The sequence below is a fragment of the Neofelis nebulosa genome, chromosome 15 (assembly GCF_028018385.1).
Source record: "Neofelis nebulosa isolate mNeoNeb1 chromosome 15, mNeoNeb1.pri, whole genome shotgun sequence".
Classification (NCBI taxonomy): domain Eukaryota; kingdom Metazoa; phylum Chordata; class Mammalia; order Carnivora; family Felidae; genus Neofelis; species Neofelis nebulosa.
Genome location: NC_080796.1, coordinates 49,811,909 through 49,831,575, shown reverse-complemented (window position 1 = coordinate 49,831,575; position 19,667 = coordinate 49,811,909). Strand labels below are relative to the sequence as shown.

General features: G+C 57.1%; 1 protein-coding gene across 5 annotated transcripts in view; it reads right to left on the bottom strand.

Annotated features, from left to right (window-relative positions):
• Positions 1–332: 332 nt before the first annotated feature.
• The window catches only part of CNTN2 (contactin 2), a 33,376-nt gene continuing 14,041 nt past the window's right edge, over positions 333–19,667 (bottom strand). For 4 of the 5 annotated variants that reach the window (XM_058700265.1, XM_058700268.1, XM_058700266.1 and 1 more), the window contains 20 exons: positions 19,471–19,646; positions 19,217–19,312; positions 18,615–18,824; positions 18,232–18,331; positions 16,592–16,767; positions 16,046–16,182; positions 15,435–15,564; positions 13,239–13,389; positions 12,986–13,113; positions 12,464–12,639; positions 11,794–11,914; positions 11,143–11,301; positions 10,581–10,730; positions 8,186–8,256; positions 7,661–7,895; positions 7,223–7,335; positions 6,007–6,193; positions 5,563–5,675; positions 4,951–5,119; positions 333–4,527 (listed from right to left, as the gene is read on the bottom strand). In XM_058700265.1, coding sequence (XP_058556248.1) covers positions 4,418–4,527; positions 4,951–5,119; positions 5,563–5,675; positions 6,007–6,193; positions 7,223–7,335; positions 7,661–7,895; positions 8,186–8,256; positions 10,581–10,730; positions 11,143–11,301; positions 11,794–11,914; positions 12,464–12,639; positions 12,986–13,113; positions 13,239–13,389; positions 15,435–15,564; positions 16,046–16,182; positions 16,592–16,767; positions 18,232–18,331; positions 18,615–18,824; positions 19,217–19,312; positions 19,471–19,646 — 2,908 coding nt within the window. In that variant the 3' untranslated portion in view covers positions 333–4,417. The remainder of the gene's footprint in view (positions 4,528–4,950; positions 5,120–5,562; positions 5,676–6,006; positions 6,194–7,222; positions 7,336–7,660; positions 7,896–8,185; positions 8,257–10,580; positions 10,731–11,142; positions 11,302–11,793; positions 11,915–12,463; positions 12,640–12,985; positions 13,114–13,238; positions 13,390–15,434; positions 15,565–16,045; positions 16,183–16,591; positions 16,768–18,231; positions 18,332–18,614; positions 18,825–19,216; positions 19,313–19,470; positions 19,647–19,667) is intronic. The other variant, XR_009253922.1, reaches the window with a different exon arrangement.

Sequence of the window (19,667 nt, the reverse complement as noted above, 5' to 3'; positions counted from 1 at the left end):
CGGAAACAGGCTCCAGGCTCTGAGCTGTCAGCACAGAGCCTGACGCGGGGCTCGAACCCACGGACCGTGAGATCATGACCTGAGCCGAAGTCGGACGCTTAACCGACTGAGCCACCCAGGCGCCCCTGCTTAGGCCTGTCTTAAAGCCCCTTGGCCCAGTTCTTCCCCCTCCCAGGCCTGCGTGAAGCAGGAGGGGCTGTGTCTTGTTCCTTCCTTCGAGCTGACTGTGTGAGGGGGAAGGCATCAGCCACAAGACTGGGGTTCGAGAGCAGGACAGGAGGCGTGCTTCGGCCCGACAATAAAAACACCCACGGCAGGTGCCAGCTGCCTCAGCAGGTTGAGAAATCATCTTTATTTAAGAACTGCCTGCTACCAGAGTCAATAAATAACTACCATTACAAGAAGTACAAGAGAGACAAACGATAGGCCAGTGGAAGTGGTTCCATTTCGACAAAATCGGGGTCAAGTCGGGGGTCCAAAGAAGCCCCAGCCCTTGCCAGGCTGTGAGACTAAGCTATGCAGGCCCTGGATGGGGCTGGGTAAGTTGCAGTCTAGGGGCCAAGGCAGGGTGCACCCCAGCTAAGGACACTGGGCTTCCTGGGCCTCGGGGCAAAGTTATCTGACCTATTTTTTTCCTCCCCAGCTTCCCTTTATTATCCTGCCTTCCTAAAGTCTATGACCCTATATACAGCTACCGGGCACCTCTCTCTATGGAGCTTTTAGAAGTCCCTTAAAAATGCCCACCTCGTCCCTCACACCACCCCAGGAGCCTCTCTGGCAACCTCGTTCATCCCAGGATGAAGCCCAGGGTCGGTCTGACCCGGGGAAATGGGGCACCACACTTGAGCCTCAAAACCAGGTTTGAGGAGAAGTCTAGCCCTCCCACCAACCCGGAGATGCCCGGCCAGCCGTCCCACATCTGAGCCAGGAAGAGAAAAGGGAGTCCTCTGGGCAGGGGGGAGATCAAGGGAGTAAAGCATCCTCAGCCAGCTTGGGTTCTTGCCCCAAGGGGACTAGATGGCCCCGGTGCTGTCTTCCACTCTTCCCCGAAAGAGTGCCTGAGGTGAGCCTTCCCCCCTGGTGACACGGCTATCACTACCCCTGCGGGAAGAGGCTGCAGCAAAAAGGGGCTGCAAGACTCCTCCGGTGCTGATCTAAACCTCAGCCCTGGAAGGACATCCAGCAGCATGTCCTCACACCCCCAGACTCCACCTCACCTAGACCCCAGGCCAACAGCTGTCAGAATTCCTCCAAGGTCCCTAGAAAAGGAAGAAGCCTCTTGACCACTCACCTTCGGGCCTCATTGCAGAAGCTCTTCCCGGTGTCTAATCTCAGATTTCCTGTTATTTTATCGAAAGGGAAAAAAAAGCCCCTCCTCATGGCCTTTCTGTTCCGTGGCCCGTCTGTACTATTTGATGGCCTGGCTGGGCCGCGAGACCCATCTGGAGACAGCTCCTGTCCCCCTGAGGGTGAGGTATACGTCGAGACTGTTAGAGCAACGGGGACCGGTTAGCCAAGACCCGGGGCAAAGGGACCTGTAGGCTGAGCCGAAATATACGCAGGACAGAGAGACACTGTCCCCCTTGGCCCCGAAGCAGTGTCTGCAGGCGGGCTCTGTCCCTAGTCCTCAAGGCACTTACTGGCCACTCAGCTGTGGGGTAAAGTACTTGTTTGTGGCCGGCTGTCTTCCTTGTCGCTGCCGCCGAGGCCGAGGCTTGGCGTGTGAGAGGGGAGAGATCCCAAATCGAGCACTGAGCACAGCAGGAGTGAGACGCAGCCCATCGGAGCAGAGATGAAAACGAGAGGCCCCTCGGGCAGGAAGGGGCTCTCTTGCCTGCACGCAAGCTCCCGTATGATAAGCCACCTCAACAGGAGGCTAGTCTATTTGATAAGCTTGCACGTCCTCAGGTCCCCTACTGTCTTACTAAACCTTACTCCGTACTCTGCCTGAGGTCTCGGGTGCAGGAGCCTGAGTCTTAATATACAGCTCTGCTTCTTCCCGACAAGTCTGATTAGGTTTTCCTGGGCTGGGTTTCCTAGGTTTTCCAGAGGGTCTCCTTTCCTCCCCTTTGCTAACGGGCCTCATTAGAACTAAGACTCTTGGTCATGAGTGCCTTTGGACTCAAGCAAGTTTAGGGACTGCAGTCTCCGGCTATACCCGTGAGGTCCTGGGCCAGACCAGCTCATCCCTCTGGCCCCAGCATCTAGACACCTGTCCTCCTGTTTCCCCTGCTGCAGCCCAAGGCAGTGAGGAAAGACTCAGCTAAACCTTGGAGGAAGGTTTCTTCCCCTCGGCGTCCCCGTTCTGATAGAGCTGAGGACAGGTCCGCTCACAGCCACAGGGGACCAGGAAGGGTGCTAGACCGCGTGGGGTCTCCGTGTTCAGAATGTGGTCATTTAGCTGAGCCCGCAGCACCTTGCACGGGGGTGGGGGAGATGGATAGGGGCAGGGGAGGAGGGTTTGGTCAACGGCTCCAGGGAGGCAGTCCTGGGCCCGGGGTGGGGTGGCGGGTGTAGCAGTAACCCGGAGAAGTGGTGTCGAGCTGACGTTTTAAAAAAATTGTAGCGGGTAAACATCAACATAAGCCTGCCCAGGAAAAGAGAGCAGGACTTAAAAGTTAAAAACCCATAACAAAATAGAGCTCTAACTGTAAACTACAGAAGCCTGGCTCTGGGGTCCTCGGCGGGCCTATCTCCGACAAGATGCCTGTCCCACTGCTCTATTGTGTGAAGGGCCACCTCTCACAGCACGGGCTCTGGGGCTTCCTGGCTGTGCCAGCACTGCTGCCTGGATTCATGAGATTCCTGTCCTTGCTTTGGTGCCTTTTCTTGGAGCAAGGGGAAGGGCGGCAGAGGGCGGAGGGCCCAGCAGAAGCCAGACTCGGGAAGCGAAGGATCGCTATCTCCTGGCGTCGGCCCGCGCCTCGGCCCGGGACCCAGCCATGCCGATCACCCCACCTGAACCTCTTGAAGCAGGATTTTCATAGCCCACTGCCCTTCTTACCACCTTCTTAACCAGGCAGTAGCCATTCAGCACTGCCCCCTTCGTCGGGACGGACAGCCTGGGTAGGAAGGTCAGACAGGCTGTGTGACCTCGGGAAGTCCCTAACCCCTCCGTTTCCTCATCTGTAAAGTGAGGGGCTTGAGCGAGTTGGGCTCAGAAGCCTCCTCCAGCTCTGATGTCCTGTGACTGGTAATGTACCCAGAGCCCATGCTAGGATGCCCCTAAATTTATTAGCGCCTTTTTCTTCAGAGGAAATGAAAACGAGCAGTCGGAGGCAGCCTGGGGGACAGGTCCTGCCAGGTGGTCCAGGGTATTCCTGGGAGCAACCAGGGCCACATGTATCCTTTGCCCTTCTCAGAAGACTCTCGGCTCCAGAATACCCAGAACCGATGCGGCCTTACCGTCCCAGGCTTGAGCGAGTCAGTGCTGGAGAGTGGCGGCCTGGGGCCTGCGGGCTGAGCTGGAGGAAGTGGATGGGCACACAAGTCTTGTCTCCTGTCTCCTGTCCACACCCTCGAGGGGCCGTGCAGGATGGGTCTTGGTGGGGTGGGGGACCTCCCCGAGATAAGCCCTTTAGTCACTCAGCCACCCGTCGTGGCTTCTGTCACTCCGGGGGTGATAGGGTCAGGTTGGCAGTGTTGGCTAAGAGGGCAACGTCACCTGCATCGGGACTGTGCCTTCGGGCCAAGCCTGGTGCCCCTTTCTACCAGGAGTCTCCGCTCCTCAAACCCTTTTGGCTCTTACCCCCGACACTCTGGAATATCATCCCCTAAAGTTCAGGCTCCTGGCCTCGGACTTTGGGGCACTGGTTTTCTGCCACCTGCATAGGTAGCAGGGGCCCCTAGGGAGTCATCAAGGGCAATGTCAGGGTCCAGCTGTGCTGCCCCTCGAGGAAGTAGGGGCGTTCTTTGTCCCGGGTTTGGCCCTATCCTTAGGCCGAGGAATGTTGATGTCTGTGTTTCGTCCTACTGCAGGGCATTTGCGTCCAGTGTTCCCACCGGGCCCCACACCCCGCTGTCAGGGGACAGAGTCCGTCTGTGGTACCAGAGCGCCCTCTCCCCCGACGTGCAGACACACATTTCAAACCCCCTTCTTCCCCTGGGCCTGTTGCTTCCATCCAGGTGCCCCAGAGGACCCAGGCATAGCGTTCGGTATCATCATGGAAGTTGCTGCCTGGTGTCTTTTGACTTAAAGAAAAAAAAAAAAAAAATCCTTGCGCGGGTTCTATCCTGTGGCAGAATATGAAATATCCTACCTCCTATGAAAAGGGCACTGTTTAAAATAGGTATTGGAAACCAGCCATTCTGAGGCACAGTGTTGAGCCACCTTGGCATCAGGAAGGGACCAGGGCCAGCTGGCTGCGTCCATCACAGGTGGGTGTCCGGCTGTGGCAGAGAGGGAGGGGCGCCACGATCAGAGCTCCAGGTAGCCTATGAGGACCAGCACTGCCACGGACGGGGAGAGGATGGCACCAGGACGCGGGGCCGGGCGGATTGCGGAGTTCTCCACCATCATGCTTGTGCCTGAAACCAGCAGGTGGAAGAGTGGGGCTGTGTCCAGTGGGCTCGGGGCCGGCCTGCCCCCACCCCACCCTCAGGACAGGATCCAGACCTTTGCTAAGGAGACTCAGGGTGGGCCCCTTCAGGGCCCGGAGGTGTTCTCAGGCCTATTCCTACAGCATGTTGTAATAAGACCTTTGCTTCTGCGGTCTTCAGACTGGCCCTGCACCCCATGAAAGGAACACCCTCCTCTGTGACCTTCAGGGATGTTGGGGCTGGGGGCCTGGCAAGGACGGTTCTAGCACCTGTTACACTTGGTTCCTGCCTACCTTCCCCTTTCCCCCGGGGTTCTGGCTGGGGTCGGTCTGGGTGGGAATGAGTCCTTCATCAGGCATCTAGACGGACCCTGTTACTCCTGGGGGATAAGGTTTGGGGGAGAGACAGCACCTCCATTCCTCACGATGTGGACTTCGGCCGGGATCCCGTCCCCTCCAGGTCCCGTGGTCCGAATCTGTACTAGGGCATGGCCGATGTCTTCAGGAACTGCGATTTCTATCCAGTTCTTGCTGGTGAGGTGAAGCGTGGGAGTTGGGTGTAAGTCATTCTGGTAGAGCATCTGTGGGGAGGAGGTTAGCCAGGGGGGCTTTACTTACACCCGCTGATTCTTCTCTCTACCCCAGCTCTGGGCACTGGGAGGAGCCCAGCTGGTCCTGGTCCTCGCCTTTCCTGTTTCCCATTGATCAGGGCCTGGCTCTCGAACAAGCTCCTCACTGATGGGAGGAAAGCTTGCAAGCCGCTGAGCCGTCTTTGCAGACTCTCCAGGCTGGAAGGGCCCTCGGACTTCACCTGGTGCGTCAGCACTCCCTTGAACCCTGCCTTCCCGCAGTCACGCCTTCTGCCCCCTCTCTTACGTCTCTGCTAAAGCTCTGCGTGTATTTTGTGGCTCTGACCGTCACAAACTCTGCTTATGTCAGACTCAGAGCCCTCTTGCTATTGTGTCCATTGGAATACAGATGCACCATTCCCTACCGTTCACTCCCTGGCTGATCCCTTCCCTACCTTATAGCCAGTGACCGCAGACTCATTTCGGAGAGGAACCACAGGGTCCCACTTGATACTAAGACTCGAGCTTGAGAAAGTCCAGGAGATGTTGTCAGGAGGCCGCTGTGGAGCTGCCGGAGGAGGCAGAAAGTTGGGAAAGGTTCCAAATGATTCTTCACCAGCCATCCCTTTGCCTTAGCCAGCCTTTTTCTAAGTGTCCGGCCCCAACAGGACTTACACCCAGAACCTTCTATCACAGCTGCCTAAGAAACAAACCATATGAAAATCCAAAGGCTGGAGAAGGGAGAGGTGCTTCAGAGGTCAATGAATTCTACTCTCTCTTTCCGTTTGTCTTGCTGCCTTGTTTCTGTCCAGCCCGGGGTTTGTGGGCTAGAGCATTTGTCTCTATCGCCAGGGAAAGAGTGGTCCTGGGGCCACCCCCACCCCAGCAGACAGACTCACGGGGCTTCATGGTGGTGGCATTGGCAGAAGGGCTGGCGGGCCCGGTGCCTGCCCTGTTGTAGGCCCGCACGGTCACATGGTACTTGGTGTTGGGGTGCAGGCCGGTGACTCGGGCACTGGTGTCCAGCCCTGCTGTCCTCACTCGGTCAGCGGCTGCTTCCTTGTCCCCGGCTTTCCAGTAGCGGATCTGAAGGGGGCAGGGGTACCTTAGGGTCAGCAGTCGAGCCCAAAACCTCAGGCTTACCGTGGCCCTAGCCCTGGCCACCTACGTTCTGTTCCTCTCCTGCTGACTCTGATCCCTGTGGCTCAGTCTAGGGTCTCAGAACCTGGGCTCTGATCATGAGCTCCAAGGTAGCAGGGACAAGTGTGAGTCGCGGCTGCCTTCTTGGTGCCCAGCAAGAGCCCCGTCCAAGGGAAGCGCCCAACACGTGGGAGGAATGAGGCGGTGAGTGGCCCAGGTGATGCGTGGGGATGGGCACGGACTGCACCTAGTGATGGCCCGTGGGAGCCCAACCCCACTTAATTATCTCAGGGAATCTCAGGGGTGGTGGGGGGTACTGCGCTAAAGAGTATGAAGTGCAGGGGCGCCTGGGTGGCTCAGTCGGTTAAGCGTCCAACTTCAGCTCAGGTCATGATCTCAAGGTTTGTGAGTTCGAGCCCCGCGTCGGGCTCTGTGCTGCAGCAGCACCGGAGTCCCTGCCTGACCCTTCTCCCTTACGCAGTGACATTTCCTGCCCGTCCTTCTTCCCTTCCTGTTGCTCCCTCTTGTTCTCTGTCCACCCCACGAGGTGCCCCAGTGTGGAGTCACTGGGGGCTCAGAGCTCATTCCAGAAACTGCTGGGCCCACAGTTCCCGGGGACGGGGTGACCAGCAGGCACAGAGAGGGGGCCGTGCTATTCCCTGCAGGCTGAGAAGGCGAGGCTAGCCGGGCTTTGGCATGAAAGGGGCAGGCCGTGTCCCTTCCAGAACCTTCCATCTCCTCCCCTGGGCTCGCACAGCTTCCAGTGCTGGCTCTAGGCAAGCACTTAACTTCAAGGCCGTCCACGGGCCAGTCTTTCGCGCTGGACATCAGCCAGGGGGGCTCAGTTGGCTAAGGCTGCGCGGCCAGGGTGGCATAGACTGTGTCAGTGAATGAGTGACCCCAGGAGGAATGACCAGTGAGCTGTGAGGGGCCCCCGGCCCCCCCTTCCTCCCCAGGCCCCAGGACAGTGCTCACCTCGTACCCCAGGAGGATGCCATTCATGTCTTGCTGCACGGGTTCCCAGGTCACGTTCATCTCTGAGGATGAGACCCCCTTGGCCCAGACCTTGGTAGGGGCCACCCTGGGCTCTGGGGATCGATACAGAATGGGTTTGGATCCCCCAGGCCTCCCTGTTTCCTACAGAGAATCTGCCAACCAGGACTGCCCTTGCTTAGGGATTTCGAGAGCCCGGGCCCAGGATGAAGCCGCGTGGGGGTTCTCACAGCGACCTCCAGGCCCACTTCTCTTTGCAGAGCCTCCCTCCTCCTTCTCCCAGGCCTGAGGGGGACACGAGGGAGCGAGGGATGAGGCCAGGTGCCCTTCTCCCCCCTGGTGTGGAATCGAGGCGGGGTGTGAGCAGCACGCTCCCTCCCCCCACCCCACGGCCCGGCAGCTGTGGATGGGGCGGCCCACCTTCCTCAGCAGAGTGCACCAGCGTGGTGAGGCTCTCGGGCCCATCCCCGCGGCGGTTGTAGCTGCGGATCTTGACCTCGAAGGGCGTGTAGGGCTGGATGCTGTCATTGCTGTAGACGAAGTGCCGGGCGTCGGCGCCAGGCACCCGGGCGGTCTGCCAGGTGGTGCTGCCCTGCCTGCGGAAGGACAGCAGGTAGCCGAAGCCGTCTCCGTTCTGGTACTCCCGCGACATGGGCTGGGGGGCGAGAGCGTGTGGCATGGGCGAGGGGCCGCGGTGGGTGCGTTTCCCTGCCCATCCTCCGGCCCCACCCAGCCTTCGCCAAGAGGGGCGGCCCTGGGACTCGTGTGCCTTGGCGGTTTTCATCCCGCGGTGGGTGCGAGGGGAAGGGACAGGACGTGGCCTGCTCTGAGTTGGGATTGCACGGTGGCGCTGTCTGGGTCCTCTCTACACGCTGCTCCCATCTGGACATGAGTCAGGATGGGTGGGGGGCAGGACTGTCTCTGTCCTCTGTCCCTGCAGCTTACCGTCCAGTTGACGATGAGCTCTCCGGGGGCTCCACCCCCTCCGCTGAGTCCTGAGGGTGCCACTGAGGGGGCTGTCGGGGCCAAGGGACACAGATGTGGCTTGTTAACGGGCAGTGAGGGGGCAGAGGCCCAGAGCCTGTGCCTGTGAAGCAGACTAGGACGGGGACATCCCTATCCCTTCAGATTGGCTCTAATTTTGTCTTCCAACAGGCCCTCTGGATGTGGGCTCTGGAGTCAAGGCAGACCTGACATCAAATCCCACCTCTGCCACTTACTAGCTGTGTTTCCCTGGGCAATTCACTTAACCTCTCTGAGCCTCTGAATCCCCGCTCCGTAAGATAAGGGTAATAGTGTTTCTCTCAAAGGTCTGTAAGGAGACTACAATCAGACAGGACAATGGCGAGCTCGTTTGCCTGTCCACGCTCTGTAATAGTAGATGCTCCATCAATGATCTGTCTTCTCTCCTGTCAGCTTCAACTAAATAACAGACAACCCCAGTTTGCTTTAAAATAAGGGGAATAAATAACCGAGAACTGCAGTTAATGCAAACAAATATTTCTTTGGGGTTGCGAAGTGTCTGATTAGGATTTTGCTTTTCATGGCAGGTTTAATTCCCTAATTGTCTCTAGTATTCAACATGGCTGATATTAAAATAAGACCCTTTAATTAGATCACGAATCTTGGCAGGGGGTAACTTGGCTGAGGGTCAAACATTTCTGCAGAGAATCCAGCAGTGGGAAACTTATCCCTGGATTCTGATGACTGCAGTTCCTGGCCTTGTAAGGGGTGCTTCAACACGCGGCCCCTGTGATCCTGTGAGGTGGGCATAGCACCCTTTTCAAGTGGAAAGACCAAGGCTCAGAGCAATTAAGTGACTTGCCTAAGGTCACACAGCTAATAAGTGGCACGGTTCAAATCTGAACTCAGCTCTTCTGATTTCAAAGCCCATCATCTTTCTTTTGCCTCCTCCTTGTCTTTTGATCACCACCTGGGATACCAGAATGGAGACCACGCCCTACCCTGCATTTGATTCTCTAAGAAGTTCGATCAAAGAAGGTGCTCCTTCTAGAATTCCTTACTCAAGAGAGGTACCAGTTCAAAATGTTGACTGACTGGACGAGAGTCGGCCGGGGGCACATGGGAAACCATGTTTAAGGGACACAAAAAGACACCCTTACTGCATATCCAGGGTGGGAGGCCTGGGTTGGGCGGGCAAGGTCCTGATTCCACGTTGCCAGTCTGAGGACCCCAGGTCTTCTGGACCTTCATCTGTGAACGTCTCAGAGGGTGGGGATGTGTGCCTCTCCTGGGTTCTCTCCCTTGCCTTCCCCGCTCAGCTGGGTTCTGACACCCACCTGCCTTTCAGGGAGCTTGTGGGAAGATTGTCCATTCCACCTGCTCCCCAAGAAACTGTCTAAAGGACTTAGAGACACTGACTGCTTCCCTACACACACACACACACACACACACACACACACACACACACCCCTTCCTCATTAACGGATTTCAGCGGCTCATGCACTACTAGGGAGGATATCTGCCCATCACCCCATGGTCCTCAGTTCAAGTTCGGGCTCTGCCAGTGTGACACTTTCCTTCTCCAGACTTTGATTTTTTCCATAAAAAAATACTTAAACCTTTTATTTTAAGATAACTGTAGATTCACATGCAGTTGTAAGGTTGGCCCAATTTTTTTACTTCTATTTTTTAAAAATGTTTATTTATTTATTTTGAGAGAGAGAGAGAGAGAGGGAGCAGGGGAGGGGCAGAGGGAGAGGGAGAGAGAGAATCCCAAGCAGGCTCTGTGCTGTCAGCAAAGAGCCCAATGTGGGGCTCAATCCCATGAACTATGAGATCATGACCTGAGCCGAAATCAAGAGTCGGATGCCACCCAGGTGCCCCAGGTTGGCTCATTTTTTAAAATGAGGGATTTGGGGTACCTGGGTGGCGCAGTCGGTTAAGCACCCGACTCTTGATTTGGGCTCAGGTCACAATCTTATGGTTGTGAGATCGAGCCCCACATCGGGTGCTGAACTAGGAGCCTGTTTGGGATTCTCTCCCTCCCTCCCTCCTTCCCTCTCTCTCTCTCTGTGCCTCTCCTCCCTGTCTCTCAAAATAAATAAACATTTTTAAAAAAGTAAAATGCAAGGAGGGGTTTGGACTAGAAGGTTCTTGCAGGACTCACAGGCCCAGGCGATGGCCCAGGGCTGAGTGTGTTGGGCAGTGCAGTCGCCCTGCCTAGCCTCATGTCCCTTTCTCGTCTCTTTTGTTAGAGTCCGAAGCCTGGTGAGGAGGGTTGGAACTCCGCGTGATTGTCGCCCGCCTGGGGCTCTCTAAGGAGGGCTTGGGTCTGTGCCCTGACGTTGCCTGTCTTTGGGACACCTCGGGCTCTGACCTGCTTCCTTGGTCCGGATTTTGCTGGAGGGCCCACTGGGTTCCCCAGTGCCCAGGATGTTGCTGGCTAAGACCCGGAACTCGTAGTCCATCCAGGGTGTGAGGCCCAGCACCTGGGCGGTCTCGGCATTGCCCTCGATGTTGGCGGGATCTGCAAGGCACCCGGAGTCAGTGTGCCCGCACTCGTTAGTTAGTCCGGACAGGAAGGGCAGGGACTGGGACCGACTCACCTCATTGTATTCATGATGGTGCCTGCCATACACTTAGAGCTCAACACCTCTCTTGGAAACAATGGGAAAACTAGTAGACTCCCCTGCCTGGGAGCCTTTGTTGATGCTGGGTGAATTAGTGGGGGCCCCAGTAATGATCTGCCAATGCTCCAAGGGCACAGACTGAGCGCCACCCTTCTCCAGTTCTCTTCCCCTCTCTTGCCGTCCACGTGACCACCTCCCCCAATGGCCCGGGAGCTCCCTGCAGTCAGAGGACCTCAGATTGTCCCTCTTTGAAGTTCCAGGCTCAGCCAGGCCTCATCAGCACCGACCTAGGTGGAGCCTCACACTTACTGGTCCGAACCTGCTTCCACTTCCCTGCAGGTGGAGTGCGAGCTTGCAGGGTGTACTTGGCAATGGGGCTGTGGTTGTCAAAGCCTCGGCTCCAGCTGAGCTGGACGGTGGTGTCGCCAATGTTCCTCACCACCACACCTCCTGGGGGACCCGGTGGACCTGCCCCAAAGAGAGCACACTGGGTCAGAATTGGGCGGCCTCAAAATTTGAGCCAGTCTCCTCCAGGCTGGCTTGGGCTGGTGCAGTACCAAGAGGCGGCAGCAGAGGGCGCAGCAAACACACATGGGGGCAAGGAAGGCCCCCCCCTCCCCCGCAGTGCGTTGCAGGGTGGGGGGGGGAGGTTTGTAAGGTGGGAAAAATGTGTTCAAGGCTGGAGGGGCTCACAGAGGCCTTCACACAGAGATGTGTACAGATTTCCCAGCACTGGGCTTTGAGAACTTCTGGCCTCAGCAAAGTCCTTCAGTCTTAGGAAGTGGATTTTTAAAATTCACTTAGGACCTTTGAAGACCACAGGATCAGCTGGAACTTCTCTCAGAAGCCCTTCCCCCCGCAGCTTTTGGGGAGAGGAGGGGAGTTAGGGAGCGAAGGTCAGAATAGCCCAGGTGGCCTCTGAAGGAGTCGGGCTAGGGGCGGGGTGGGAAATGCCATCACCTCGGACCAGGACTGTGGCCTCCTTGGACGCACTGTCCACCACCGTCTGGGCCATGCACGTGTACTTCCCGCCGTGGCGCAGCTGGGCATTCAGGATGGTCAGATCCCCAACCGTCTCCTTCTGCACGTGGGGGACAGGAAGTGGGGGGTGCAGGTCAGGGGAAGGAGCCCTGGCTAGCGTAGCAAGCTGTGAGCCACGAGGCAGGGCTCGGAGTCCCCTGCTCCATTATATCCACGGACCCCCCCCCCCCCGCCCCTGCCTAGGATCTCAGAGTCTCTGCTCGGTGGGTGGAGTCAGCTTCTCCCCACTTAGGACCCCGGGACTAAGCAACAGTTTATAACTGAGGACAGTCAACCATGGTCCGAGTTAATGATGTCACTTGCCCTGGGCTCAGGATAACAGGAACAGTAGTGGGGAGGGAGTCTTGCTGGGCACCTGGCATTTCAGGTTTGTCCCTAACCCTCTCCTAAATGCACAGCCTTCGAGTGGAATGCTGGGAACTGCCCGTCTAAGGGAGGGCGTTTCTTCCGAATCCAAGGGTAAGCTTGCCATGTATGGTGTTCCTGAGGGAATGGGGAAAGGCTTTGGGGGTGCTCATGGTCAAGGACATCTTGGGTCCTCTGTCCAGAAGGAGGGAGGAGCCATGGGTTGTCTGGCCTCAGGCCTTACCACACTGGCCCTCCGGTAGTGACCCCCAGGCTTATCCACGTCGATGGGGAAGTCATCCAGGGTCCAGATGAAGGTGAGGTCCATGGTGGGGTCGTGGGAGGCGTGGCACTGCAGGGTCAGGCTGTCCCCCAAGTTGACATCAGCACTTGAGGGGGCCAAAGTGATCTTGGTTGCATCTGCCAAACAAAAGAAGGCCCCGGGGTGGATGGGGGAGGAAAGAGGCCCAGGCAGGGGGAGGGGGGCAGGGTGAGAGGGTGTGTCCTAAACCCCAGGAGAGAGAAGAGGCAGCATGGCCAACAGGATCTTGACCTCCCAGCAGCCCCACCAGTGTGTGAAAGGGAGGCAGGAGTAGATTCTGGATGGCGGTGGGGAGGTGGTCCCAAATGAGGTCCAATCCTGGGGTAGCCTCCAAGCCAAACCCAAACGCAAATGAAGGTGGGAACATAAGAGCAGGGTGTCGAGGAGGGACTGGGACCCTGTGGTGGCTGAGCCACCCACCCTCCTCCAAGCCACACCCCTCACCTCGCACAGACAGAATGCCCGTGCTGTTGGCTTTGCCCATGAAATTCTCAGCAAAGCAGGTGTATTTGCCTTCATCTGACCGACTGATGTTTCTTATGATCAAGGTGCCATCCGGAGTTACGGTCACTCTGCAGCAAGGAGAAAGCAGATCTGGCCAACCTAGGGTCACACTGCAGCCGTCACGGGAAGGGGACTCGCCTTCGTGGTGGACGGGGAGAGGCAGGAATTGCTGCGGGTAGAGTGGGGTTTGTACCTGCTGCTGTTGACCAGAATCTCGGTGCCTTTGCTCCAGAGCACCACAGCCTTCGGGGCCGCCCGGGGCTGGCAGGGGATAACGATCTCTCCCCCGCGGGCCGCGGGGATCAGACGCTTTACGGGGTTCAGCCTGAAGTCGGGGGCCAGTGCTAGAAGGAAAGGGGGGTGCCCTGCAGTCACCCAGGGAATCACAGCAGTACCCGTTGCCCTTGATGAAGATGTCAGCTGACTGCACGCTGAGCGTTTTACCTACCCTCCAAGGCCAGTCCAAAATACACCCAGGATCCAGCCCTTCCTGTCACCCCTACCCCCCACTGCCACCACGCTGGTCCAAGCCACCAAGTCCCCTGCCAAACTATTGAAAACCCCCCTAGGAGGTCTTCCTGTTTTTACATTTTCTTTCTACAGTCTCCTGCTCCAGCCAGCAGCCTGGCATGTCTTTTAAGAAACTTAAATTTTGTTTTTCTACATTTATTTATTTTTGAGAAACAGAGAGAGACAGCCTGAGCAGGAGAGGGGCAGAGAGAGACGGAGACACAGAATCAGAATCCGAAGCAGGCTCCAGGCTCCGAGCTGTCAGCACAGAGCCCGACGTGGGGCTCGAACCCATGAACCGTGAGATCATGACCTGAGCCGAAGTCAGACGCTTAATCGACTGAGCCACCCAGGCGCCCCTCTTGTGAGAAACTTAAACATGCACTCAGGATGAAGTCCAACGAGGGCTCGCAAATACGACCCTGCCTCTCCCCTCACATCCCATGCCGCTCTCCCTCATTTATCATGCTCCAATCACCTGGGCCATTTTCTGCCCTTTGAGGATGCCAAGATTTTTCCTGCCCCAGGACCTTTGCACTTGCCATACGTTTTGTTTAAAAATCCCTCAGATCTTCACATGGCTGGCTCCTTGTTAACGCTCAGGTCACACCCCAAATGCGTGACTTCCCCAAAGAGGTCTCACCTGACCATGCCATCTAATGGGCCCACCTCACTCCTACCACTCTGCTAGATTTTTTAAAAATGTTTATTTATTTTGGAGGGAGAAAGAGAGTAAGGGACGGGCAGAGAGAGGGGAACAGAGGATCCAAGGGGGGCTCTGCGGTGACAGCAGAGAGCCTAATGTGGGGTTCGAACGCACGAAACGTTAGATCATGACCTGACCTGAAATCGGATACTTAACCGACTGAGCCACTCAGGCATCCCTAGGTTTTCTTTATACTGTGTTTTTGATGGCTGTCCAAAATCGTCTTATGTAATTATTCGATTTTGTGATCATCCCTCTGTCTCCACTGCATTGTAAAATGCTTGAAGGAAGAGACCTTATTCATGTTCACTCCTTAGGAGGTGTTGAATAAATACGGTTGCATGAACAAATAAATGAATGAGTCATAGTTAAGCTCACTCCAACTTGATGAGGTAGGTATCATTACATCCATTTTGCAGATGAGAAAACTGAGGCCCCACGAGCTCAAGTCACACAACAAAGAACTCTAGCACCAGCTGGCATCTCCAGGGCACCTGTTATGTGATGGCCAGGTCCTCTCTGCTTTACCTCGCTCTCATTTAGTCCTCTAAACGGCAGTATGAGGGCAGGACTGTTATGGCCCTCATTTTATGAATCAAGAAACTGAGACACAAAGAGATTAAATTGCCAAAGAGATTAAACCAGCTGAAGGGACTGGTTTAAACACACATCAGATCGACTCGGTTTCCAATGACTTTGGCCACCTCTTTTTCACTGCAGCAAACACTTTCCTTAACTGTGCCAGACCTGGAACAAGTAAGAGACTCTGTCTTCTGGAAGCTCTCAATCTAGCGTCTCATCTCCTTCCTTAAATCCCTGTCTTCTACTCAGATGCCACTGGAAAACTAAGGGGAGCTGCCAGCATGTGTTTGTGTGTTTAGAAATGCCGCAGCTCAGGGGCACCTGGGTGGCTCAGTCAGTTGAGCGTCTGACTCTTGATTTTGGCTCAGGTCATGATCTCACGGTTCATAGAATCGAGCCCTACATCGGGTTCTGCGCTGACAGCGTGGGGCCTGCTTGGGATTCTCTCTCTCTCTTCCCTCCCCAACCCCCCCCCCCAAATAAATAAACTTAAAAAAAAAAAAAAACTAAGGAAACTGCTGGAACTCAGAACTCCTCTAGCCCCCGCCTATGTGTCCTTGCTGATGTCCCCTGCCTCCCCGGGCCCTGTACCTTGCACGGCCAGCTCCGCGCTGGCGTAGATGGTGCCGTGCTTGTTCTCTGCCACGCACTGGTACATGCCCGAGTCTTCCAGACTCAGCTTGGAGAAGCGCAGGTCCCCAGCCAGCACCTCTACACGGTTCTGTGCAGAAGGGGGCAGAGTAGGGGCATCAGGGCCACTGAAGGACCGGGGTGGAGGGACAGGTGCAGCAGAGATGCTAGGCCGCCCCTCGCCCGCCGAGGGGCTCACAGGCCCTGTCTCATCTCGGGGCCTCCTGGAATCCTAGGACTGAGATCCGCCAGGCCCCCCTGTATGTCAGCCCACTGAAGCCAGAGGGACGAGGTGACCTCCTTGGGACCACACGGTGATTTTGTGACTGGGTTGTGCCTGGATCCAGGTCTCTGGACCCTCTAGTCAGGCCTCCACCCGGTTGACCCGCCTGTGGCCATGTGAATCTGGGAGGGAAAGAAGCACCTGGAGCCGACCACCCAAAGTGCCCTAATTGTCCCAGAGAGGCTGCCAGTGGTGGAGCAGGGTTGTGGGGAGCGGGGAGTCTAGAAGGCGAGGGGACCAGGTGAACAGAGGACGGCGGTTGGTGTGGGGGAAGTCCCAGGGTGTCTACCTGGGAGGTCAGAGGCTCCCCATTCCGCAGCCAGCGCACCGTGGGCCGGGGCTTGCCGGCCGCCGCACAGCCCCAACGGAGGTTGGAACCGATGTCCGCCTCCATGTCTGAGATCACCTTGAGCCACTCGGGCTGAGCTGTGGGGAGCAAGGGAGAGAAAGGCCGGGGGTGAGCTGGGACGAGCCTCCTCCCTCTCACCGGGAACCAGGATTGCAGGGCTGCAGTTCCGGTGATGGACAGCAGAGGGCGCCATCAGCACCCCGGGAAGGGCTTTAGGGGGTGTGAGAAGCAGGCCGAAGAAAGCCCGCACTTTGTGTCTGTGCCAGTGGCTGTTTGAGCAACTTAGATCATTCTAAAGCCTTCCATTGCTTCCCGCAACCCTGCCTGAAGCCCTAGCTTCTTCTCTCCCCACCCCCAGTGCAACCCTAGGGCAAGAAGGCTTAAGCAAGGGGCCACCCAGTCCCCTCCCTGACTTTTGGATCTGCTTCCTCAGGGATGATAAGAGTGAAGTCGGGGCGGGGGGGACAGGGGGCCCCAGCCCTGTACCCTGCACGATGATTCGGCCCTGGACGGTGTCGCGGCCCTTGGAGTTCTCCGCCTTACACTCATAGGTGCCCTCATCCTCGAAGGCGACGCTGGGTATCTGCAGGGTGGGCTCGGCTGTGGCCCACTGGGGGGACAAGGAGCCGTCCACTTTACGCCACTTGATCTGAGGGACAGGGCTGGTGGGGAAGACAGAGCCAGAGCGGGTTTGCTGTGCTAAGTAGACTCCCCTGTGTCTGCAGCTTCTCACACACAGATCCTCCCCTGAGGTGCCGGGCAGGTGGGGGGTGTGGACAAGGGCCTGGGAGGGGACAGAGGGAGAGAGGCAAGGGGGAAGGGAGGGGCCTCTTCCGGACTGGCCCAGAGCACAGGTGGGAAAGTGGCAAGAAGTAGGGCACCTCTCTCCTCTCCTCTCCCCTGCAACGATTGGGACCCCCGTGAACTTGGTCTTCCGTGCGGTCTGTACCCTGAAGCTGGCTTGCTCTCCCCACCCCCACCCTGCACTGGCCACCATGCCTCTTCTGGGACTGCCCTCCTCAGCGGTGGCCTGTAGCCTGGGATTTGAGGGGGTCCCCTCCCGCCTGTCCCCAACAAGGCCTTGCCTCTGCTTTTCAAGAGAGAGCCGTGGTCATTAGCAATCTGTAAATACTAAAACGACTGAGTATCAGTGACTCTTAAAGGGTTCAGTTATGAACCTTCCATGTGCTTTAAATATGAATTTTCTGGAAGTCCAATAACTTTTCACAAAGCAGGGGGCATCCTGGGTAACCACAGGAGGTATAAGGGAAGAGGGGATCAATGTACAAATCACATTAATTGTTCTACAGGCATCTATTTGAACACCTCCTATTTGCTTAGCCCCGTTCCAGTGAATCCTTTTTCTAGGAGAGAGGGATTTCTATCACAATTGTTAAAAAGATAACTCTTGGGGCGCCTGGGTGGCTCAGTCGGTTAAGCAGCCAACTTCGGCTCACGTCACGATCTCGCGGTCCGTGAGTTCGAGCCCCACATCGGGCTCTGTGCTGACAGCTCCGAGCCCGGAGCCTGTTTCAGATTCTGTGTCTCCCTCTCTCTCTGACCCTCCCCCGTTCATGCTCTGTCTCTCTCTGTCTCAAAAATAAATAAACGTTTAAAAAAAATTTATAAAAAAAAAAAAAAGATAACTCTTGGCATCCATAGAACACTTGCTAAATGCCAGGCCCTGTGCTAAGCACTTCACATATAGGTACTACCATTATTACCGTGTACAAATAAGGACACAGAGGCACAGAGAGGTTAAGGGTTTACCCATTGTCTCCCAGCCAGCAAGTGACAGAGCTGGGGGTTGAACCCGGGAGGCCAGGCTGGGGTTCGTACCCAGTGCTACCTGCCTCCGGCCTGGGTGTTGCATAAGCGGCCTGAGCTTGGCAGACATTGCTGGGAGGACCCACTATGTGTCAGGCCCCTGGTGTGCATGACGCCCCACTCAGAGAGTGCTGAGTGAGTGGTGGTCACTACCCACTGGGATCTCTGCTCGACCCTGCGAAGGGTACAAAGATAGCAGAACAGGAGCCCGCCTGCCCTCTCCCCGGGGTCACCCGTGCCCCTGAGGGGGCTCTGACACGCTGCGCCCTGGCCTGCCCCCTCCCTCCTCCGCCACTCACTTCCCAAAGGCGAAGCACTCCAGGGTGACCTGCTGTCCTACCAGCGCGTAGGTCTCTGCCGGGAACCGGGCCTTGATGCTGGGTGCAAAGAGCCTGGTGTCTGGGGAGAGAGGGAGTTTGCAGATCGGATGCAAATGAGGCGGGCTTGAGGCTCCCGCGCTCAGGGTCTCAGCACAGCTCAGAGCCGACTCCTTCTTGACCTCGGTTCCCCTTGGGGGCCTGGCCAAGGGTCTGAGGCTTTGCAGCCCGGGGACCGAGGGGTCCAGGCCCCAGACCCCAGGCTTCGCAAGCCATCCTTCGCCACCTCCAGGGGAGAACCCTCTTTCCCAATATCTGCTGACCCTTTCAGCTCTCTCCTCCCCGCCGTGCCCACCGACCCTGACCTTCAGCAGCCAGGTTGAGTTGAGCGAACTTGCTGAAGACGCTCTTGGTGGAGAAGTCCATGTGGCTGGTGGCCAGGCAGGAGTAGTTGCCCAGGTCTGAGGCGTTGGTCCGGGCAATGTACAGGTTCCCCGTGGTCTGGGACACGAAGTGACGCCCGTCCGTCGGGATGAAGTTGGGGAACTCGTTGAGGAGCCAGCGGTAGGACAGGCCTAAATAGGACGTGGGGGGCTGGGGTTGAGGAAACCGCGGGGCTCTGGGCTGACGGGGCAGCTGTGGGGGGAGGCCCTCAGCATGCTGGGGGCGGATCTCTAGACCTAGTCCTGAGAGCCCCGTGCTCGGAGCTGGCGCTGAGAGGAGACCCAGAAGGAAGGTGTGACTGTACTTTACTCCTGCCCTTGGGGTGCTCCCAGTCTGAAGGAGGAGGCAGGACACAGAGCTAGCGAATGACAGACTCATTTTGAGTCAGACACAAAATCATTTTGAGCTGGGGACCCAGGGATCGGTGCTTCCAAGGGTCACTCGCCGCCTTTTCCTCCCCTGCTGAGTGGTTGAAGCCCCTCTTGTGCCCTCTGTCTAACCTCGGGCCGGGGTCCCGACTCACCTGGGTAGTGGGCAGGTGGGTTACAGGGCAACATCACCCCCCAGCCTTCGTGGGTTTTCACTGGGTCTCTCTCCTCCTTGGAGAACTCCTGCAGAACTGGAGATAAAGATCCGGTGCTCGGGCACCGTCCTCCAAGCCTGGGGGCCTCCCCCAGTCCAGCCTCCATGGGAAGCAGTCACCTGCCCTTTCTAGACACTTTCCCCAGCTCCCTATTCCCCTCCCCCGGAGCATCCTGGCACCCCCGCGGGTCTCACAGCCGAAGCGGAGCACAGCCTCCCTGCTGACGATGGTGCCCACTGGGTTGGAGGCCAGGCACTGGTAGACGCCGGCGTCCTGTGCCTTGGTGGGGTTCATGATGACCAGGTCGCCCCCCACCAGCTGGTGGCGGGAACCTGGCACCAATTTCATCTCGGTACCATTCATCTTCCACCTGCAAGCGGGGGCAGAGGAG